The 21806-nt window shown below is 54.5% G+C and overlaps 1 protein-coding gene across 5 annotated transcripts in view; it reads right to left on the bottom strand.

Annotated features, from left to right (window-relative positions):
• The window catches only part of SLC39A11 (solute carrier family 39 member 11), a 324919-nt gene that overhangs the window by 2353 nt on the left and 300760 nt on the right, over positions 1–21806 (bottom strand). For all 5 annotated transcript variants that reach the window (XM_036033429.1, XM_028521938.2, XM_036033430.1 and 2 more), the window contains 2 exons: positions 3143–3241; positions 269–427 (listed from right to left, as the gene is read on the bottom strand). In XM_036033429.1, coding sequence (XP_035889322.1) covers positions 269–427; positions 3143–3241 — 258 coding nt within the window. The remainder of the gene's footprint in view (positions 1–268; positions 428–3142; positions 3242–21806) is intronic.

The following is a 21806-nucleotide window of genomic DNA, read 5'->3' as shown; positions in this document are numbered from 1 at the left end:
AAAAATAATAGTCTGTTCCATGGGGGGGCAGAGAGGAGGGTATGTATATGCCACTGCCTCACATTACCTGGTCTGTCTCTGCACCTCCTACCTGCTCCTCCTCTTTCTTTTAGTTTCAGACAGCACAGCTGCGTAGGGGCTGAGGCTGATGTCGGAGAGGGGCAGGACGGGGTGGGAAGAGAGGAGTGGCAGACGAAAACAAGGGCAGATTTGGGGGCTGGGATCCGGACAGGGACAGGGACGGATGGGGGTGGGGAAGCTCTCCCACCTGATCTGAGCTTCGGGGATGATGTCATCCATGACCACATAGACCATGGCGCCCGCGGCGAAGGCCAGAGCGTAGGGCAGAACAGGTTCTGCCAGAACCACGGCGAAGGCCCCAAAGAGGCCAGCCAGAGGCTCCACCATGCCGCTCAGCTGCCCGTACCTAAGGAGAGAACAGAGATGGGTGCCACCTGGGAGATCCCGCAGGCCCTCTGCACGCTCACGCTGCTGACTCCGGGAAACGGCGCGTCTGTCCCACACCATGCAGGGACCCACAGAAGCAACGCCCGCTTGAGCGTGGTTGGTAGGGCAACAGTGTGTGTGTGGTCATTTATAGTTTTAATTTGAACCTTTCACCTCAAATGTCATATGGTGTGCTTGAGTACGATACTGTTATGTTACAGAATGACATGCCTATGATCTCGGAATGAAAGAGTCTGTAATGAGAAAGGGGTGTTACTTGCGTGGGACCCTGTATCTGAGCCCAGCAGTGCAGAAGCCTTTCACTGGTTTGCTCACCTCCTCCTCTTCCTTCCCCACCACCTAGTGCAGTACAGGCGCCGACCCCACCCCAGGTTTTTTGTTTCCAGTTTTCAGTCTCCCGCATTGTCTTTCTGAAATAACAGTGTCACTGAGACCTACTCCACACGCCATATGGCACACCCGTTTCATGCGTGCGGTTCAGCGGTTGTCAGCCTACTCACGAGGCCGTGCAACCGTCTCCACTGTTAACTCCAGAGCATTTCCACCACCCCAAAAACCCCATGCCCATCAGCAGCTGTTCCCCATTCCTCCCCCTGCCCCCACCCCTGGCAACCACTCATCTGCTTTTCGTCTCCATGGATTTGCCTGTTCTGGACATTTTATGTAAACAGAATCCCACAATACACTGTCCTTTCCATTGATTTGTTTCACTCAGCAGGTGTCCAAGATGCACCCATGAGGTAATACGCATCCGAGCTTCGCTCCCGGTGTGACTGATTACCACCCTTCATGTGGAAACACCCCAGTAGGTGCCCGCCCATCACCTGGTGCCTGCACTGTCATTTGCGGGGAGCACACGGAGCAAAGCAGTAGGGACATTGCCCAAGGACAGCTGTGCCTGGCATGTCTCGGGGGTCAGGCCACAACACCTCCCTCCTGAGGGGGCTGCCCCCACCCACCTCTGCAGAACGAGTGACCTACCTGGCCAGGGCTATATTGAGGGTCTGGCCCCACAACCCTCATCTTAGATTAAGGCGAGATTTATCTTTTTTACAAAAATCCCTTGCCCTGGCATGTCATTCCGTACACCAAAAGGTTGTGGGTTCGATCCCCAGTTGCAGTGCATATAGGAGGCAACTGATTGGTGTTTCTCTCTCACACCAATGTCTCTCCCTCTCCCCCTTCTTCTCTTTCTAAAATCGATCAACTTATCTATCTACTTATTTATTTATTTGGCACTAGTGAGAGTGAGTCTCTGTGGCCGAAAGCCCAAAGAGCCCTGATTAAAACGGCAGCCACGTGGGCGCTGGGCCCTCACAGAGGAGACAGGCCGGTGCCTGAGCGCCACGGTCCAGCCCCACTGGCAGACACCTGCTCCAGGCTGAGCACCAACAGACGTCTCTCCCGCTGCCCCTGGCTGCGGCATTTGGGGACATGCACTGCCTCCGAGCCTCAGCCCTCCCATCTGTGCAATGGAAGTGAGACGACGTCCCCACCCAGCCTCCCAGGTGACGGGATGGTGACAGGGCAGCTGTGGGCCTGGGCACTCCCACCCCTGCCCTGCTTCTCCCTGGCCGGCTGGAAGCACACGGTGGGCACGGGGGCGACACTGTGCTTTAGAATCCTCTAAGGGGCCATGACCTCAGTGTTGTCACTTCCAGAAAAAATGGGTTTGACGTGAAGCCCAGACTGCAGTGACAACTGCGAAGTTCAATCTCAGCCTCTGCACGCTGACCACAATGCCCCGTTCCACCACGTGAAATGATGGTCACGGCTTCCGGAACTTGCATTTAAAGACACTGCTAAGGCCGCCTTGCCCTGCCCCCACCCGCCCTCTTCCACAGACTCCCACAGTGGAGAAAGAGGTCATGGAGGGTGGGAATAAAACAACTTCAGCGTGTGTAAGAACTGGTAGGTCACAGGTCCTACAAGGTGGAAGGCACTTTTATCGTGGTTGTCATCAGTCCTTTTAAATGATCTTACCATACAATCCAGAGGAGTGAGAGTTGTAACAGAGGGGTGTTCCGAGGCGGAGCCCTGAGCTGAGGGGCAGAAAGTTAGACTTCCAGTCCTGAGTCAGGACTAGGAAGCCAAATCCTCTACACTCTGGGCCACGGTTTCCTCCCCTGAACACTGGGGACTCACCTTATATGTCACTGAAAAGATAAAATCAAGGAGCAGACTAGAAAGCCCTGTGGGGACTCTGAAAACTCCAGGCATCATCTGCCAGACACAACTGACATAATCTCCGCACTGACCAAGGTTATGACAGAAGCTTCTGTAACGACTCTTGGGGACAAAGGCTGTAGCAACATGAGCCCAAGTCAGCACATGTGGTGTTAACGTGGACACGAGGTCTAGCTCAGTTCTTCCTGCCCGAGGGAGAGAAAATGTAGCACTGAATGGCTGTGGCGTGGCCACCCCCAGAGGGGTTTAAAAAAAAAAAAAGATGGTTATCTGGGCTGGCTTATGGAAAGGTTGAAGGTCAAGAGGTGAGTTCCTTAAGGTTCCTCCCAATCCTGGAGTGCAAAATTCAGCATTTTACCAGAGGTCCAGATTCGCTTTCAGGTCAGAAGAGGTTGTTCTTGCGGAAAGAAGCCGACACAGAGGACTGCTCGGAGCCTTGCACCAGCCCTGACCTTGGCCCCCGACAGCGAAGCCCTCCAGCACTTACCAGAAGGCTCTCCAGTTGGAGAAGCCAGCTCCTCGCAAGGGAAGGCTGACCGCGAGGCCCTCCGGGAAATTCTGGATCCCAATTCCAATGGCTAAGTTCCTGAAAGACAAGAACACACATGAAGACGGTCATCTGGAACTGAGAGCCCGGCAGACAGGGGCCCCTGGCCTGCAGTGTCAGAGACCCAGGGGGGCCTCGGATCCGCCGCCCCTTCATGCTGGCCTTGGTCCCCGGGGACGCTCCGCCCTCACGATGCTGCAGTAGAGCAGAGAATACACTGGCTGGGGGTTAGGATGGTCCAGGTTCTGCCACGTACCTGTTCAGCTTTGCACAAATCATTTAAGTTTCCACACCGTGGGTCCTCATATGTAACACAGAAGGGTTTACACAGGGATCGTAATGCTTACCGTTAAGGATCACTGTAGCCCCGTGACCTAATGCCTGCGAAGCCTCGAGCACAGATGAGGTGCTCAGGTTCCATTCCCTTACAGCATGGAAGTTGATAAATCACATTTTATCGGGCAGTGACCCAGATCTCCTGCATCTGGGCTCAGCTGCCCTGTGGACACTCCGTGCATGCCTGGACCACCCACCCCACCTCTTTGGGCCCCCACAGTGAGCACTGTGGTCCTCTCCCTTCCTATCTCTGCAGGATTCTGTGCTGTGCAAATTGGTCAGCTGGTCAGAGCCGAGCTCAGAGAGCCTGCTTCGTGCACTAACCAGCTATGGAAGTACAAAGGGAGGGAGCAACAGAGTGAGGTGGGTGCAAGTGCAGTCTGTGACCTCAGGGAGAGAGGTATGCACGTCAGTGGAGAACCCTCATCACGCACGCTTCGAACTACTGCACAGAAACTGAATGTCCACTTTCAGAGGGAGCAAAAGCATCAGGCCCGGTCTGCACACACAGGGGAGGCAGCGTTAGAGTGTCGGCCTTGGCCGGACAGGCCCACAGGGCAGCCTCGCCAGGGATGATCCGCCTGATCACTTGGCAGGCCATGCTGGGCATGTGGCCCGAAGGACTGTGGCTGGATTAGATAGAAAAGGGAAGCTCCTCTGTCACTTGCCTTTCCGGTCCACTTGCTCACATCTGTCCCTCCTGCTGCTAACAGGAAACCACCCGTCAGCTCTGGACAGTGACCAGAGGGTACTCCGCCCCGTCCTCCTGCCAGCTCGCCCACCTCAGGCTCCTGGGACAGGGATGTACGTGCTGCCCTGCACAGTCCCATTAGACCGGCTCTGGGGACAATCCTCCAGCAGATAGCAGTGGGGACAATCCTCAGTGTTTAGTATTTAGCCTTTTTACACCTGGCCTTGAACCTCGGCCCGAGTTCTCTGTTGTTCCCCAGCTCGTGCACACACGGTTCCCATGGGGCTCAGACACCCTGACACGTGGGAGGCCCCAGGGTCGGCGTTTTCCTCAGGGTCTCCTTGACCAGGGGGACACTTGGGGAAAGACCGGCCCCCAGAATCTTGGACCCATTAACACGTGGCTCACACATGGCACATTTAATGAACTCCCATCCTGCCCACCGGGCCCCCGGCCGTGTCGCTGTCTGCGGGCCTCTCCCGGGGGTTCACGCGGATCCCCGCCTGTGTTACCTATGGTGCTCTCTCCTTTCACTTCTCAGGGAGGAAAGGTTCAGACAAGCTCTGATCTCGTCCCATGACCCACGAGGCCGCCTCCCCACCCCAGGAAAGGCTGTGAATATTTTGGGCTTTGAGGGCCACTGGGTCTCTGATGCAACTATTCACCTCCGTAGTGGCAGAGCAGCCAGTATGTAAGCAAATGAGTGTGGCTGTGTTCTAATAAAACTTCATTTATAAAACCAGGAGGTGGGCTGGGCCAGGCCCATAGGCTGTAGTTTGCTGATCTCTGCCCTATTATCCCAGTGGCTGGCTGCAGGGACATCTGATCAGGTGGAACCAAAGACCCAATGAGGGTCTTCCACTGAGCAAGGTCAAGGTGTCTGACCAGATCCCAATGCCCTTGTCAGATGTGGAATCAGCATTCTGTGGCTGGCTTGCTGTCCATTGCCATCACCTGCCCTCATGTTCACAGGCAAGAGCATGACTTATCCCCAGACTAACCACGGAGAGTTGCCACCCAATGTCACCGGCAAGTCAAGGTGGGGCTCCCTGTCCAAAGTCCTCGCCGTGACGCAGCGCCAACTGCAACTATCCGCCGGGCAGGCCGTGGAAGCCTCCTCCCATCCTGTCCCGGAGCCTCTGCCCTGATAAGCAGCACAGAAACCTCATTCTTCTACCCCTGGCAAGCCAGGTTACCCCTGCCCTGCCCCAGCTCCGGCATGGGGCTTCCAGGCCAACCAGGTGCCCCACCCTTGGGATCCTGCCAGGCTGTTCTCAGGGTGCCACCTCGCTGGGTGATCATGGAACCTCTCCTGAGGGCTCCTGGGCGCCATCACCCCACAGCTCCTCCGTCCTTTCCTCTTTCATATATACCCCTTAACTCGGCTTTCCCCTACACACACGCTGGCCCACCACGGTCCCTTGCTCTGCTCTGTGCCATGCACCTGTTAGGGGTGACCCAATGGAAGGGCCCAGTGCCTTGCACGCCCCCTGCTCCTCTCCCCACTGACATCAGCTCCAGACTATGAATTAAACCTGAAGCTCTCAACCCTGGCTACACACTCCAGTCACCAGGGACCTAAGATGTCATCCAAGGGGATGAGGATGGTGGCTGCACCTGCCTGACTCAGGAGCCCCTTCCCTGCCATCCTGTCACCCAACTGAGGAGCATGTCAGGGCGGCCCAGCTGGGAGCTGAGGATGCCAGCGGCCTTCAGACTGGGTGCTTTCTGGGCACAAGACCTGATTTGAGGAGGCTGGAGGGGACCTCTGAAAACAGAGCAGGTGCATCAAAGCAGAGGGTCACTGGGGAGACAGGGCACATTGATAGCAGTGATGGGGATAACGGACACCGTGTGCCAGGGATGGGGGGGGGCAGCATCGGCTCAGGTGGGCAGGCTGGTCCCATGACAGTGGAAGCTCGAAGCTAACTTAGGAGCAGTGAAGACCTAGAGTGGCAGCAGGGCTGGGACACAGTGACATGCTCACACCCTCTCGCTGTCCTACTGTGCTCTCCCTGTGGCCTCTACACCAGGGGGCACTTCTTAAGGCCAGGAGAAGCAGAAAACCCCCAGGGGTGGGGGGCTGGGAGGGAGTTGGGAACGCACTGGGCTGCCTCACAAACAGTGAACCACAGCAGATGGAGGGGACCGGGCCCATGACAGGTGCCAGGGAGTGCAGGTAAGGAAAGGTGTGCGTTCTCCAACCTGGATGCCAAGGCAGAAGCAAAGAGCCCGGGGCTGCTTTTCCAGTTTCCTCTTGGGTGCAAGACTGGCCCTCCAGGCCGCCAGGTAGGAATTCTGGGAGGTGGACGCCAGGAAGAAAGGCCAGCCCAGTGGGCAGAGGCTCCTGTTTTTTCTTAGAGGCCTAGAGGTGGCCAGAGGCCTGACTCATTTCTCCAGAGCCAGTGCGAGAGGGTGGGGGCGGAGTTGCTTCATATCCCCTGCACCCTGCCCCAGCTCCGCCCCCAGGGTTAAGTCAGAGAACACCCACTCGGGCTTCAGTGCAGGCCCCTTGTTCCACACCTCCACTGCTAAGGTAGAAAACAAAGGCGCGGAGAGTCCACTGTCTTCGGAGACAGATGTGACATGTAGTGGGTGACCCAGACAGGCCTGGGTGTGCACTGTGACCCAGTACAACCTACAAGAAGCTCAGGGTTCACTTTGTCTGTAAAAAGGGTATAAAACGCCCCCCATTTTCAGGGTTCTTTGGCATATGGAACAACTGCGGTAAAGCACTGGTCACAGCGCAGAGCCCAGAGCAGGCACTCCTTAAAAGGTAGCTCCTGTTAAAATTGCCTGGGCTTCCTGAAGGGGGCAGTGCTGAGGCTTGACACGGGGCCACGGCACCTCCTTCCCCACAGCCCTGTGACCTTCTCAACCTCACACAAATTTCTTCTCCAGTTCATGCTCCTCAACCTTCTTCATTCTGTGGCTTCCTGCTCAGGACCAAGGCCAGAACAGACAGCGACGGCCAGCTGAGAGCCCTTCCGGGAGCGACTCCAGAATCCACCACTGAGCCCTGCCGTGTGCGAGAGCTCATGCCACACGTGAATATGTTGGGAAGCTCCCCAGCCTTGGAGGAACTCACAGTCTAACAGAGGGCAAAACGCCCTGCACACCAATGACTCCAGGACAGCACACGACTGGCAAAGGGCCACGAGGACTGCACACGGAAAGCAGGGGGAGAAGGGTGCTGCCAGAGAAAGGGGGTCCCAGAAAGAAAGTGACATTCAAGGTGGACTGTGAAGGGTAGGCATCACTTTAATCACTAGAGAGACTGGTGGTTGGGGGTGCCCTGGGACCAACACATTTCCTACAGGAAGAAGGAACGGTGTGAGCAAAGGCATGTGATGACAGGCAGGGTGATCCAGGCCTTCCTTTCTCTCTCCTTTCCCAATTTAAAGCCAACAGACAAACACAAAAAACACACTGGAGTCAAAGCCCATCCCTCCTGGATATTGTCTTCTGAGAATCTTTCCCGAGGACAGCCAGGTTGGCCAGTTTTTGAGGGAGAACCTGAGCATTCAATGCCCAGCCCCACCCCAGGGGTCTTCCCAAGGCCAAGTGTGGGGTTCCATCCCAGCCAGGGATCACCAATGAGATGCTTGGAAGGGTTCCCTTCAAATCCGTTAATTAGCCATCCCCACACAGCCGTTTCACTGAGGATGACGTGGGCCTGGAGCCGGGGAAGGCTTCCTTGTGGCGGCAGCAGCAGCACAAGCCGGGGCCCGGAGCAGCAGAGAGTAGCGCAGAACCTGCTGCCTACCCTGCGGCCAGAACCAGCTCACCTTTCATCACCGTGCCCATCAGAGGGAGCCTGAGGTCCTCGGCTAGACTGAGACGGTGCTAATCATCGCTGCCATTTCTGGAGCGCTGCTAAGTGCCAGGCATGGTGGTCAGCATTTTATGGGTGGCAGCACCCTCTCCAGTACCTACTGAGTGTTTCCTACCCTTAACTGTCCCGATTTACAGGTGGGGAAAGGGATGCACGAGGAGGTTAAGTGAGTTGCCCCAAGGTTACCCAGCTATGCAGCCACAGTGGGGACTCGTCACCGCCACGCTGTACACTTCAGGTCCTCTGGGTCTCACACAGAGCAATCTCACCATCGGAGAGAGATGGTCTCCTGGGCTCAAATCCCCAGCAGAGGAGTGGGCACTGCCTTATGCTTTGGGTCTGGCCTGCTCTGGAAGACCAGGAGAGCAGATCAAAGCAGGGAGAGGTTAACCAGAGACCTCAGGGTTAATGGGGTTGGAACATCTCATCTATGGCAGGAGTTTGCAACCTTGCCGCCAATGACATTTTGGGCTGGGCCATTCTTTGTTGTGGGGACTGCCAAGTGCACAGCAGGGCCTTTCCCAGCATCTCCAGCCTCCATGCAATAGATGCCTGTAGCTTCCTTCCAAGTTGTGACAACCCAAAATGTCTCCAGACATTGCAAAATATCTCCCGGGGGCTAAATCACCCCTGGTTGAGAACCACTTACCTAGACTAAGCAACAGTTTAGGTGACTTTGCTTCCTCAGCATATAACTGAACACCAGAAACCTCCCAGACCAAGCAAGGAAAACATCTGATCTCATGCATCTGACTGAGAATTTCTAGGCTCAGTGGAGTTGGGTCTTCTAGGCAGCTTAGCTGTGGCAAGACCAATTCCTGGGAGTCAAGGTAAACACAACACTCAAGAATCACCTGGCCTCTGCTCCCTCATTCTGAAGACAGTGGCTTTGTCTTACACATACCTTAGTGCTGTGCATTCTGGCGCCCCCTAGGGTTGTGCAATGGGATATTCTTGCTCGAACACCAATCACTGACGATTGCTCAGTGAAGGGTTTAGTTCTGGGTTTGGAGATGAGGAGTCCTGGGGAAGGGGTGCAGAGCACCATGGATTTCTCTGAGAACTGGTGAGTGAGTGTCCACACACCACGCAGCCCTGCTCTCCAGGCTGGGTCCTCTGCCAGCTGATTATGAAAGGAGAACAGCATATCCCTGACAAGCCCGCTTCACCTCGCTTTCAGATACTCCCCCGTGCGAAAAGCGTGTGCGTTCTTGCGTGGCAGGCCCTTACAGACTGTTTTGATTGTTATCGTAGTGCCATGAAAGGCCTGATTGTTTGGGCTTGGCGATGACATCACCGGCTTCCCACTCGGGCTGCCAGTTGAGGTGTTTGATGAGCCTGCAGGTGGGAAGGGGCTGGATGTTCCCCGAAGGGCCCTGGGCCCTACCCGCTCAGTGGCGCTGGTTTAGCACGCAAGGGATCCTCCCCTACCCCCTTCCTTGGGTTCTGGGAGGCTTATTACCGCAGGCTGGAAAGAAGCGATGACCCCATCCATTCCCTTCCAGTCTGCCACCCTCCTCAGAGTGGGTGAGGCAGAGCCCAGGAAGAAGTCAAGCCACAAGGCAGGGTGGTGTCTGAGGGTGATTCAGGCCACCAGCCAGCACCTCCCCTCACTGACAGGCAGGGAAGCCTCCCAGGTATGTCTGGGGCCTCTACCTCCCCGAGGGATGTCCTGGAGCATCTCTGCCGACTAAGTCCACCAGCACAGCTCAGGAAGAAGGAACGGTGTGAGCAAAGGTGTGTGATGGCAGGCAGGGCGACCCAGGCCTTCCTTTCTCTCCCCTTCCCCATTTAAAGCCAACAGCCAAACACAAAAAGTGCATTGGAGTCAAAGCACATCTCTCCTGGGCTTTCAGGCTGCCTGTGTGACTTCAAAGGCACCTGGGATTCTCCGCCCAAGAGCAATGTGCTTCCCTCGTTATGATCAGATGCATACTGGGAGATCCACAGGAACTCTACCAGTAAAAGCCCCAAAGTGGAAACTAAACAAATGCTCTCCAACAAGTGAGTGAATAAGCTGTGCTGCATTCACACAATGGAACACTGTGCACAGCAAAGGGAAGGAGAGATGGGTCTCCAGGACGCGATTCGGGGTGGGACAGACACAGGAGTCAAGGCTGTGTGGTTTCACTTACGCCGGGTCCTAAGTAGGCGACACTGAGCTGTGCCTGCTTAGCCGCTAATTGAGGCGAGAGTCAATGGCCAATAGCAACATTTTGTTGGCTGATTCTCCCTAAGGTATTTGGAAGTTTAAAAACGATACCTCTGAGCAGACAATAAGGAATCTCTAAAGGTAGGAATTCAGTTTCTACCTGGGTGAAGGTCGCCATGTGGGGGGAAAGAATAGAGCCCCCTGGCCCTGGACTTCCTGCTCCCCACTGCCCTGCAGAATCTCCCAACCCCGCTGGAAATCACTACCCTCTCTTCTCGGGGCACAGAGCAGTTGTGCCTGCTGTGGGACTGTTTGGGTGGCTGTGTAGACCCTGGGAGAGGACCGCGTGAGGGTTTGGACGAAGAGGGCTTTGCAGTCACATCGCCCGCAAAGCTGGCCTGTGGGTACCTTCTTTCAACCACCGGTTTGGAGTTCTGCACAGGGTACGTCCTCAGGATCCCTACATTCATGTCCCCGACATCTCCTTTCACCCCAGTTTCTTATAGTCACTCCACCTGCAGGATCAACATTTTCAGGGAGGGTTGCAACAAGAACATTTAGTTCTCCGGCACACAAAAGACCACTGCAAACCACTAAAGCATTTCCTAGCACTTTGGCACTTTCTTTTAAAGAGCAGTAAGTGCCTTCATAAACATTTATTGTTCCTTTCACTTTGGGGGCATAAGCTCAGTTTCCACTTTGTAGGCGTAGTCACCCAGGCCTACAAAGGGTAGCACAAACCCAAAAACACAGCCTGGGGCCCCGCAATGAGGGCCCCTGCAACCAGGGGGCCAGAGTCGCACTGCCTTTGCCCCGCACCCCCTTTTCCCCGCACCCCCGCTCTTCCCATGAATCCTCGGAAGGCGGCAGCGGCAAAGGGGGCCAGCGACAGCTTCGGGAAGTAAGACTGTAAACGTTGGTGTCATTCTTGGTTACTTTCTCTATCACACCTCACTCAACCCGACAGGGAATCCTGTGGATCTCCCCTCAAAATCTGTCCAGAGTCCAGGCCCTTCCGCCCTCCTCCCTACCTCCTGCCTGGTTTGCTGCAGCAGCCTCCTCATTTGCCTCCTAGCTTCCCTCCTGCCCCTGCAGTCTATGCTCAGCCCATCTGCCAGGCCTGCTCTGCGGCTTCCCAGTTCCCTCAGGCAGTGTCCAGGACCCTCCCCGCTGCCTGCAGCGACCTACATGTTCCCACCCTGTGTCCTCTCTGCCCTCTTTTTCTGCACATGCTCCCCCACAGGCACGGCCGGTTACTCCCACCTTAGGGCGCTCCTACTGGAACATTCCTTCTCAGGTATCTGTGCCTCACTTCCTTACCTCTTCCTGGCTTTTCCGAGGCTAGGTACAAGACACTGTGACCTCCAGCTGTCTCTTGACCTCAAGCGCAGGGGGAAGCCGGCTGCCTCGAGAGACCCTGAGCAAGGACCCTCCACAAAGCTACTCTTGAGTTCCTATCCCATGAACAATGTTTACTGGTTTAAGCCACCAAACTTGGAGCTCTTTTGTTATACAACAGGTGACTAAGATAGTCACTCTCTCAATGAACTCAGCCTTGACTCACACATCTAAAATTATAAACCACCACAGCGCCCCCATCCCCTCAACCCCGGTCTAACCTTCTCCATTCCTTCTTCCTCCTCCTCTTTGTTTTTTAATAAAAAACATGCCAACCTATTATATAAAGTACCCATTTTTTATATTTATTGTTCATTCTTTCCCCCACATCTGGCATCAGAACAAGCTAGGAATCTTTGTCTGTTCACCAGTGTGGCCCGAGCACCTCGAGGAGCGCCGGGGTGCACAGACGCGCGTGCAGACACGGGCCCGTGGACCCCGGCGGGTCTGAGGTCCGCTCTGCTCCCAGCTGCCGGTGATCAATCAGCAGCGGGCACGTCACACCCCACTGGGCCTCGGTGTCTTCAGCTGCAGAATACGGCAGTTAAATAAGCTCTTTTTCCAGACCTTAAGCTTTGTGATTCCCACACAACGAGGGCATTGTGGGCCCTCCAGATTCCCGGGGCAGCAGAGACAGGCCCCTGCCTTTGCCAAAGCTCATTTTCCTGTCTGTGAACATCTGGAAAACCAAAAAACAAAACCATCATATTGTACACATCTGGACAGCATAAACCAAGCACTCCAAGAGGAAACTCCAAAACGGCTGCTCAGCGAAAAACGCAGGGCAGGCCAAATGAAAGGGGTTGAAAGGCTCCTTTCTTTTCCACCCGCAAAGCAATCTTCTGGGCACGATCTGAGAGGCGGAATGCTCTGCTGCTGAATAACATATGCTCTCAATAGCTTCGACTGCGGTCTCTGTCACATCGCTCTCCCGGCCTGGCTCCTGGCCAATGCGAAACTCACAGAACAGGGATTCCCCCCCCCCCACTCCCTTGTTTAGACCAAACTATACCTTCACTTATCCTTGGGGCATGTGGACCGAGTTCAAAGCTGAACACCACCTGCTCCTCCTCCTCCTTCAGGGAGAGTAATTGAACTGCACGCCTAATGCAAACTGAGCAGGGTGCTTTGAGCTCTGGTGAGAAATCGCGGCTAATTGCACACAGTCAGAACGTGCCCCCTTCCTTCTGTGGCTGGGAAGAGAGAGCTGCCGGCCAATACGCAGTCTGCTGTTTAACAACCAGCCTGGGCTCCCAGGACAAAGAGGAATGATATTTCTTTACAAAGGAAATGAGTTTCAGGGGCTCTGAATGTCCTGCTATGCGTTCAGCTAGCAAAGTCAGGCAGTGCACGGACGGGAGAGGGTGCAGGAAGATGTGGGGTTCTACCCACTTGCCAGACACTAAGGAAAGGTGAGAGCTGGAGGAATGAATGGTCCTTGTGCTTTGTAGCTCCAAAGAGAACATTCCTGTGCCCTGGGTGCCATGACAATGAAGCAATGTTAGGGATGAATCCACCCACGAGTAACTGCTGAGTTCCTGTTCTCGCTCAGACAAAGAACAGAGCTGGACACCACAGAGAGGCAGTAACCCGCAGGGAAGGGCAGGAGCTACTGGAACAGAGGAGGGGCAGCCCCACCAGACCTCGGGGTTATTGAAGGCTCCCTGGGGGAAGCTGGCCAGGCCTGAAGGTGAAGACCACGAGGCCACAGCCATGCTGTGCAGGACCCTGCGGCTGGAAGCTGCAGAGGCTGGGTCACGACAGGAGTGGGGTGAGCAGGGACAGTACTCTGATGTGAGGTGTGCTTACAGGACACATAAGAATTTCAAAATTGAGGCAAAACTCACATAACATAAAAGTCACCATTTTAACCAAACTCAAGTGTACAATTTAATGGCATTCAGTGCGTTCACAATATTGTGCAACCATCACCACTATCTCGTTCCAGAACATCCTGTCCCCCCAAAAGGAAACTCCATACCCACTAAGCAGCACTTGCTGTTTACCCACTACCATCGCCCTCAGCCCCCCAGCCCCCAAGTGTCACTAATCTGCTTCGTGTCTCGATGGCTTTGCCGACTCCAAACACAGCATCGTAAGTGGAGCCCTACAACACGTGCCCTTCTGTGCGTGACTTCCCCACTTAGCGGTGCTTTCCGGGTCCACCCATGCTGTGCTGCGTGTCCACAATTCATTCCTGTCTACGGCTCAATAAACCTCTCACTGCGTGGGTAGGTCACATTTCGTTCGCCCCTTCATCCACTGACGGGCACGTGCATGGCTCCTCCCTTCCTGCCACTGTGAACAGCACTGCTGTGAGCATCCGTGCACAGGGCTCTGATATTTGGGGTGTACACAGGAGCGGGGTTGCAGGGCACATGTTAAGGATCTGGTGTTTGTCTTAGGAGCAGGTACAGGTCATCTGATCAGGAGCCACAGGACTAGAATTGTGTTCGCAAGCATTCGTACAGCTGGCATGGGAAGAAGGTCGGAGGGAGGCAGGAGTGGCCCGTGGTGCGTTAGTCCAGGTGGGAGAGACCACGGGAAGGTATCAGGGGAGAAGAGAAGTGACAGCTTCCATCTTCCTCACCGCTTCTGTCTCTCCTGTTCTCCCGATCCCAGCTGTGGACCTCTGGCCACGAGTGAGAAACAGGCACATTCCCCACTGACGCTTTCCCTGAAAGGACCAGTGAGTCCTCAGCAGAGCCCGGGGCAGCGAGACAGGCATGCCACGCTGATTATGAACTTCGTCCCTGCTGCTCTGTGAGACACTCACTGGCCCCCCAAAACTCCCATCATTCTTATCTGAGATCCCCCAGTATGCCCGAGAGAGCCGTTTGCTGTAATCTGTTGGTGCAGTTCAGCTCTCTGCCTCGGTCCTGAGGTGGTTTCCACCCTGAGGGAAGCTGTTTATTCAAATGGAGCCTCAGCTATCTTCCTATCAGCCTGTTATTTACACCACTGCCTGACTGATGAGTCAATCTCAGGCACAGGGTAAAAGTGCAAACCTGAATAACCCAAGAGACCTACAGCATTACCTTGAGGCACCCATTAAAAAAAACACACACACAAACAAAATGTCAGCAACAGCACAGAACCGGTCCACCTCCTCGTCACTCCGGAGGGATCCAGCATGGACGAGAGGAACTCTCGCCCAGTCTTTGCACCAGCTTTTTCCTACTTACTCCACACTGATGGCAGTCCAGGAGGGTGCGGGCATGCGACCCTCTGGCTGAAAACCTACCACGTGCCTAAGCTCTCAGTGGCTTCTCAAGAAGGCTGTGCTTCCTGCAGAATCTTCTGGGCACCCCCTACATTCTGATTCCGCACAAGCAACCGTTGGCAAAACACCCACTCTGACCCTTCCGTGGGGCAAGTCTTCCGTAAATCCTGGTTGTCAGGGAAGGAACACAGGATGGGCAGTCGGACGGGTGAAATGGACACTCCCAGGGAAGGAAGAAGTAAGATATCCAACGTCATGACTGCTTCCAGCCTGCTGCTCCAATTGGATAATAGTGAGGACAGAATTTTTACCAATTGATTTCACACCCAGCTACTTGGCCGATACAGAGTTCCTACTGAGAGGCAAAGGGTTCATCTGGTAGAAATCCCATTAGGCAAACGCACTGCCAAGAAACCGAAGAGCCGCTCAAAGTCAGACAAGCTATCAGAGGTCAAGTTCCCCAAGGGAGCCCAGAAAATGTGACTCCGTCACTAGCATTTTCTTACAGGAGATGGACTTCCGGCAGCGTGGGGCTCTTCCCAGGGTGAAGGGGGGATCCTGCTGACCCTGTTCAGCACTGCACATCTGACCGCTGCTGGTGGGGGCCCTTCCGGCCCCAGGGGTAGTGGCATCCAAGGGCTTAGACGATTTCACAATCTGATCTTAGAGGGTAAATATTTACAGTGACTCACAAGGAGGTTTTTCTGCTCTCATGTTGGCCCCCAAGGAGCCACAGGGTTATTTCCCTGGGCCTGTTAACAGCCCGAGATTATCCGCAGGCCACATTCACAGGGTTTGTCAGGATCCCTGGACAGCCCATGAGTCAGGGACTGGGCTCCTTGACCTGTTCTCCCCACCCTCCAGGAAGCAGCTGCGCCCCCCGGGAAGCAGCTGCACCCCGGTGCCAGAGGTCAGCGGGATGCCTGCGGCACCACATCCTGGTAAAGTCAATGGTGCGAGTGCCCAGCCTGTGGCCTAGAGGCTCGGCCCCGGCTTGTGGGACAGGCAGACAGTTTACGAGCACAGCAACACATCGTAAAGTGAGCGGAAAACGCAAAGGAGCCAACGGCTAGGACAGAAGACCTTTCTCTCTGCCCAGCAGAGCCCCCACCCCGGGGTGGGACAGGCCTGCACAGCCCGTCCTGACAATGGTCAAGGGCAACTCCTAGGACTTTCCTCCAGACCCGACAAGGCTACTGGAAGCCCGGGCTGCCGCAGCCTCCGTCCCCACTGGCTTCAATTTGTTAGCATGTCTGTGGCCCAGGGGTTGTCCCAGGCCACCTGGGGGGTTCTGATGACTCATTAAGCTCATGGACAACATGGCTGCCGCCCTGTGACTTCTGGTTCCAGCGGACCCAATTCAGGATGGGCCAAGCAAGGGAGAGAAACGGTGCTGTGCAGGAAAAGGATCTTCTATTAAACTCTGCTGAGTGTTAATTTAGTTGGTAAAAATTTACTGAGTACTTCCTGGGTGCCACCGCCCAGGCTCCCAGGGAGAAGGAGCACAGTACAAAATGCAAGTAAAGAAGCAAGCCAGCTAGCACTTCCGAGCAAGGGAGTTGTGGTCAGTGCGTCAGTGCCGGGGCGGGCATGGCCGTGGGGGTCTGACAGGGCATTTCGGGAGGACCTGCCCTAGAGAGGGTGGTTAGAGATGGACTCTTTAAAGAGTCCAGCTGAAACAGATCTGAAGAATGAAAGAGGGTGGGAGGGGTTTAGGGAGTGAGTACGAGACCAAAGGAACATTCCATGCAGGCGAAAAAACTGGAATGAAGGCCCTTAGGTAGGCATGATCTTCCTGTGTTCAAGAAATTTGAAAAAGTCTGTGTGTGGCTGAAGGCTACAGAGTGAGGGGCTAAAGGCTACAGAGTGAGGGGCAGGGTGAACTTGAACTTTATCCCGAGAGACCTAATAATCTCAGGAATATGGCAGTTAGTTCGCGTGATGGGTCTGAACCAGGCCCCTCCTGCTGTTTAGTGGCTTCCCTCACAAAACACGTGCAGATGCAAGACAGTGCACTGGGATCGGGCGATGATTAAGGACCCTGCGTAACTTTCTGCTTTCAAAACAGCCCAGTTTCCACCCTCTGCATCAGCTCTACCCACGCTGGACCCCCACCTGCAGGCTCTGTTCTCATCCCATGGGCCAATCCTGGGCTAACACAAGATACACACAGGAGTTTCTAGTCCAATAATGTGACATTCAACGTCCCCTCTTTGCTGTCCTGCAGACAGGGTAAACTTTTTCCTAAGCTTAAGTGACCCTGCCATCCAGCTCCGTTGCTGGCATGCTTCCTGCCTGCCACTGAGTTTTCCTAGGACTGGAGCCTCACCGTACTGGCGCTTTGTCACCTGCCTCTGCTCGAAGAGCACAAGTCCTGCCAGGACCGTCGTCCAGTGTCTCGAGTCCTGCTATGGGATGACAAAATTCCTCAAAGTCCCCAGAGCTGCTGCAATGTGTCTGAACTTTTCAAATAGTGCTGGGTCCCGGATCCCCCACGGTCTCGCTCCACCTGCCTCTGGGATCCCATGTTCTATGTTACTCTTGGCTGGTTCTTGTTGGTAAAGTCACTGCACCCCTCCTGCCTGGGGCCCTTCGCTCCAGACCCTGGGTCTGCCAGGCTGGTGGAGCTCCCTCTTGGCACGCACACCTGGTGCTTTTGTCCAGTGAGTCCCAGGGCCAGACCCCACCCACCCCTGCTCCAACTGCTGCTGCGTATGCCCAGGGGAGGCCCTAGATAGAGTTGCTCAGGGTGCGCACCTGAGACACTAGGCTCCACGTGCCCCACAGGCAGGATTTCGGGCAAGCATTCCAGTTCCTAAGGGAGAGTGAAAGCAGATATCCCCCTGAATGGACTTCACCTGCAGTATGGGAGGTTTAAATTCAAGTGCCATCAAATCACAGGCATCACTGGACCACCCTGGGTCACTTGGTCCACCCCTCTTCTGCTCTCCATTAAAGGAAAAGAATACTGTGCTACCTGGCAAAGCATCCATCCCAGCCAAGCACGCCTTGCTAAAGGAATAAACAGACTCACAGGAGGCTTCCAAAACAGCTACTTTCCAAATTCATCAGGCTGGGGAGTCCTTTGCTTCCAACGACGTCTCGGGTAGAAGCAGAGTATTTAAAACAGATGGGAGCCAAGCCTGGCTCCACACTCCCCCCCATGGAAACGGCAGGGCTCCTCGGGAGGGCGCGGGAAAGCCACGGCTGACAGCTCAGTGATCCTCAGAGGGGGAGGCACGGAAAAGGGGATTCCACAACACTAGCAATGCAGGCAAACTAATATAGCTCGTTACTGTTGATAACATGTTAAATGCAGGGTGGGGCCAAAGTAGGTTTACTGTTGTGAGTATGAGAAACACATAGTTTACTCTGTTATTTACCAAGTATTGTATTATTTTCCGCATGAACAACTGTAAACTTACTTTTGCCCCACCCTGTATAATTTTATCTACATAAACATTTAAAATACTTTAGAAATACCTTTTAAAATAATGTTTCAATATTTTTAAATGTTTTTATACCACCCTTTTAAAAAGAACACTTCTCATGACACCTTTTACTAAGAAGTATATGCTCAGACTGAGCTCAATGGTCTCTGCATTCTGTCATTGAACCCCCCAAACCTCCGCCACGTAGGTGCAATTATTCCAATTTCACACAAGCAGAAACCGAGGCTCCGGGAGGCCACGTGACGTCCCCGAGAGAGGCCACACGTCTCCGGGAGAGGCATGCCTGGAACGAGGGTGTGTTCTGCTTGCAGCAGGGGTACCAGGTGGCCCCTCGGCGTGCAAGGGCTGCGTGACCTCAGCTGAATGGCCCGAGCTCATTACAACTCGGGAAGAACCGGAGAGCTTTTAGAGGCCACTGGAGCTGACTGTCAAGTGCTCTGGGCTGATTAACTTGAACTTAAGGGAAGACAAGTGTGCTTTGACTCCACAGACCTCGGCCGGGCCTGCTGAGTCCTGCTTCTGCCCTCTGAACGAGGAAGTGTGTTTGCAGGCACCCGGCAGAACAAGAATGGGCCGTCAGATGCTTGAATGAAGGGCCCGGGGAGTGCAAAGTATCATCGTTGCTGGACATGGAAGCGGGTGCCAGCCTCCGAAAGGGCCCAGTGGCTGAGCATCGCTGCAGGGAAAGGAAGATGTTAAGGTTTTCTAGGCAAACAATGCAGCTCTTCCAAGTGGAAACCCTGCGGCTGTGGCCTTGTGCTGGACAACCATCTCCGCCTCGGCCAGGCCAGTGTGTGGCTGCCTGGCCACTGCGTGTGCATGCACGGCTGGGCTGCCCTCCACCTGGGACAAATGCCCCCTCTGAAGGCTGCTTCCCAGGTGGTGGGGGATACTTCAGCTGCCCCCTGGGTGTCCCCAGTGGCTCCCTGAGTGTAACAGGGCTGCAGCTGGCCATGGGAGGAGATCACTAGAGCAGGGGCAGTTCACGGGCACATTTTCCCAGAGGCCTCTAGTAGCCAAATTCCTTTCCCCAGGGCAACGGATGGTTCCCAGTAAACCACAGGCAACAGATCCCAGAGGGAGGGATCTGCACCAAATGGCAAGTCCAAATCCCTAGAACCACACTGCTGCCTCTGATGCAGAGGCTGCCCCTGGGGGTAGCTCTCTGAGTGCCCAGAAATGATGCAGCAGCTACTCCACCCCCGACCTTGTTCCACAAGGGAAAAAGTCAAGTTCATCTATGACATTTGGGCACTCCCCCTGTGGGTTCTGGGCACCCAGTGTTCTGCCTGCTCCATAGCTACCCTCTGGTGCCCAGGGTCTCTCCTGGAGCAGGTGTCGAGGTGGCCAACCCATGCCCGGTGTTCAACCACCGGTGCTGTGCAGCTTTCCTGAGCTCGAGTCAAAATCCTGTACAGATTTGGTGTCCTCCGCACAGTGACAGCCTTGAAGGTGGCCAACCAGACACTCGGTTTCATGCTAAAGTGTTACTAAGAGATTCTAAATACGGTTGACAAGATAAAAGTCTCACCTCCCCTCCCTCTTCCAAGACAGATGTTAGAGGAGGACTTGCCCTTCCTAAGAAATTAGCCAGGTCCTTGCAAGCCGGCATTGGAGAACTTTCAGCCCCAAAGATTAGCCATCACATGGAAGCATCCGGAGCAGATAAACCAGACCAGATACCCCAGACATGCAAGGTTGAGTGCCCTTCATGGGAAGGCACCAGTGGGAATGGGCCATTGGAGTTTATGTGACATCTCTTCTTTCTTCTCAGCACATCTCAAGAGCTCTGTGAAGCCTTGTGTCAAAGGAGTGATTCTATAAAGGGAGGTGCTGAGCACAAAGGCAGCCTGGGGATGAAGCCTAGTGAGCAAGCCCTCGGGTGGCTCAGACTCACAGTCACAGTGGGGAAGGGGTGGGGGGAGAGAATGAACCCTCCAGCTCAAGCCCTGGCTCAGTCATCTCCTACTGCGTTCCCCGCACCTGATTCCCTCTGTGTGGGACGAACTGCACTGTGTCCTGGGCATCCTCTATACAGCTATAGCCTAGCACACCCAGTAGCCCCACTGAGATTTATTAGTTTTTTCAGAAAATGGTTAGCCAGTACAACCATTCTGAAACCGATACATTCTAAGTATCCAGCTGGCATATTTAGATTCATCTATTAATTCAGCTGATATTTACTGATCACCTACTCTGTGCCAGAAACGCCAGAGCTAAGGTTTTTGCCTTCAGAGAGCCAACATCCTCGTGGATGAATCACAAGAACTTTCTAACTGAAACGGAGCAGTAGGTCATCTCAGCTGCTAGAGATTAAGTTCTCTGCCACTGCAAAAGTGAATCTGTGGCATCTTGGGGAATTATTCACAAGTGAACACGAAACATGACTGCACCTGACTCCTATTTGAGTCACGTCCGTGTAGACACTTTTTGCTCCTGAATGTTATCTCTAAAACATTCATGGACCCTCACATACATATGGGTTCCTGGGCCTGATACTTCTCTTCCAGCTACGACACTGTCAGGCTCTGGCCAACTGGGCGAACGGGACTTCCGGCCTGGAGGGATCAGAGACAGGGCACAGGCCCCTCCCGCTGAACCCAGGAGCGCTGGCCTGGCCAGGGGGACTGTAATCTGTCCCCTGCCTAACCCAATTATATGCCCATCCGTTTGTGCTGAGTGCATTTGTGTAAAAACGCTCCAATCCTAAGGCCATAAGATGGGGGTGGGGTGCGGAGAGAGGGGGCGACATAGGTTCCACATCTTCACATCCACGTGAAGATACTGTGCTTAGTATATGAAGTACATGAGATACTGCACACTGGTCAGCTGGGGGCTGGAGGAAGAAGGAGAAGCAGAGACAATGGCATTGAAAGGTCACGGCCACATTGAAAGGTCACGGCCACGTTTCTTAGCACCCTGTCAGCTCACTCTCCCCTGTCTGACCTGCCAAGGTCCGCGTTCTCAGGCATGACCAGCGCGCCCAGCAGAGCTAGTATTCCACACAGTCCGCCTCCACCCAGCGCTGCAAGAACATTCAATTCTGTCAGCATTCTGCAGCTTTTATCAGATGCCAAACATCTTCATATAAACCAAACATCTGGGTCAATTTTAAATGAAAGAGAGTCCCCAGATGAAAATGAAAGAAAAAAAAAGGGAAACTACAAATGTTAGAATTCAAAGGAGTCAAAACACTGAGTGCCGCCCACCCCCCCCGCCCCACCGTCCTCTCAGCCCCCAGAGAATGTGTGAACCAGCGGTGGCTCTTTGCGGGCCCCCTTCTCCAAGGCTGCACGGGCCACTGCCTGGCCAGCATGCTCGTGGCCGGGGGACTCCCCTCCCGCCGTCCCTCCCATCCTTAGTCGAAACAGATGTGAAGACTGGCAGAGCTGCCCGCAAAGAGCTGCTTAACCAGTCGGCTGCCCAGATGCCAAGTGGGTCATGGCCTGGAGAGAGCTTGCAAGCCTTGCAAACGTTATTAAAACATTTTATTTAAAAATCAGATCAATAAACCGTT

The sequence above is a fragment of the Phyllostomus discolor genome, chromosome 8 (genome assembly GCF_004126475.2).
Source record: "Phyllostomus discolor isolate MPI-MPIP mPhyDis1 chromosome 8, mPhyDis1.pri.v3, whole genome shotgun sequence".
In the NCBI taxonomy this organism is placed as follows: Eukaryota; Metazoa; Chordata; class Mammalia; order Chiroptera; family Phyllostomidae; genus Phyllostomus; species Phyllostomus discolor.
This window is presented reverse-complemented; position numbering and strand designations above follow the sequence as displayed.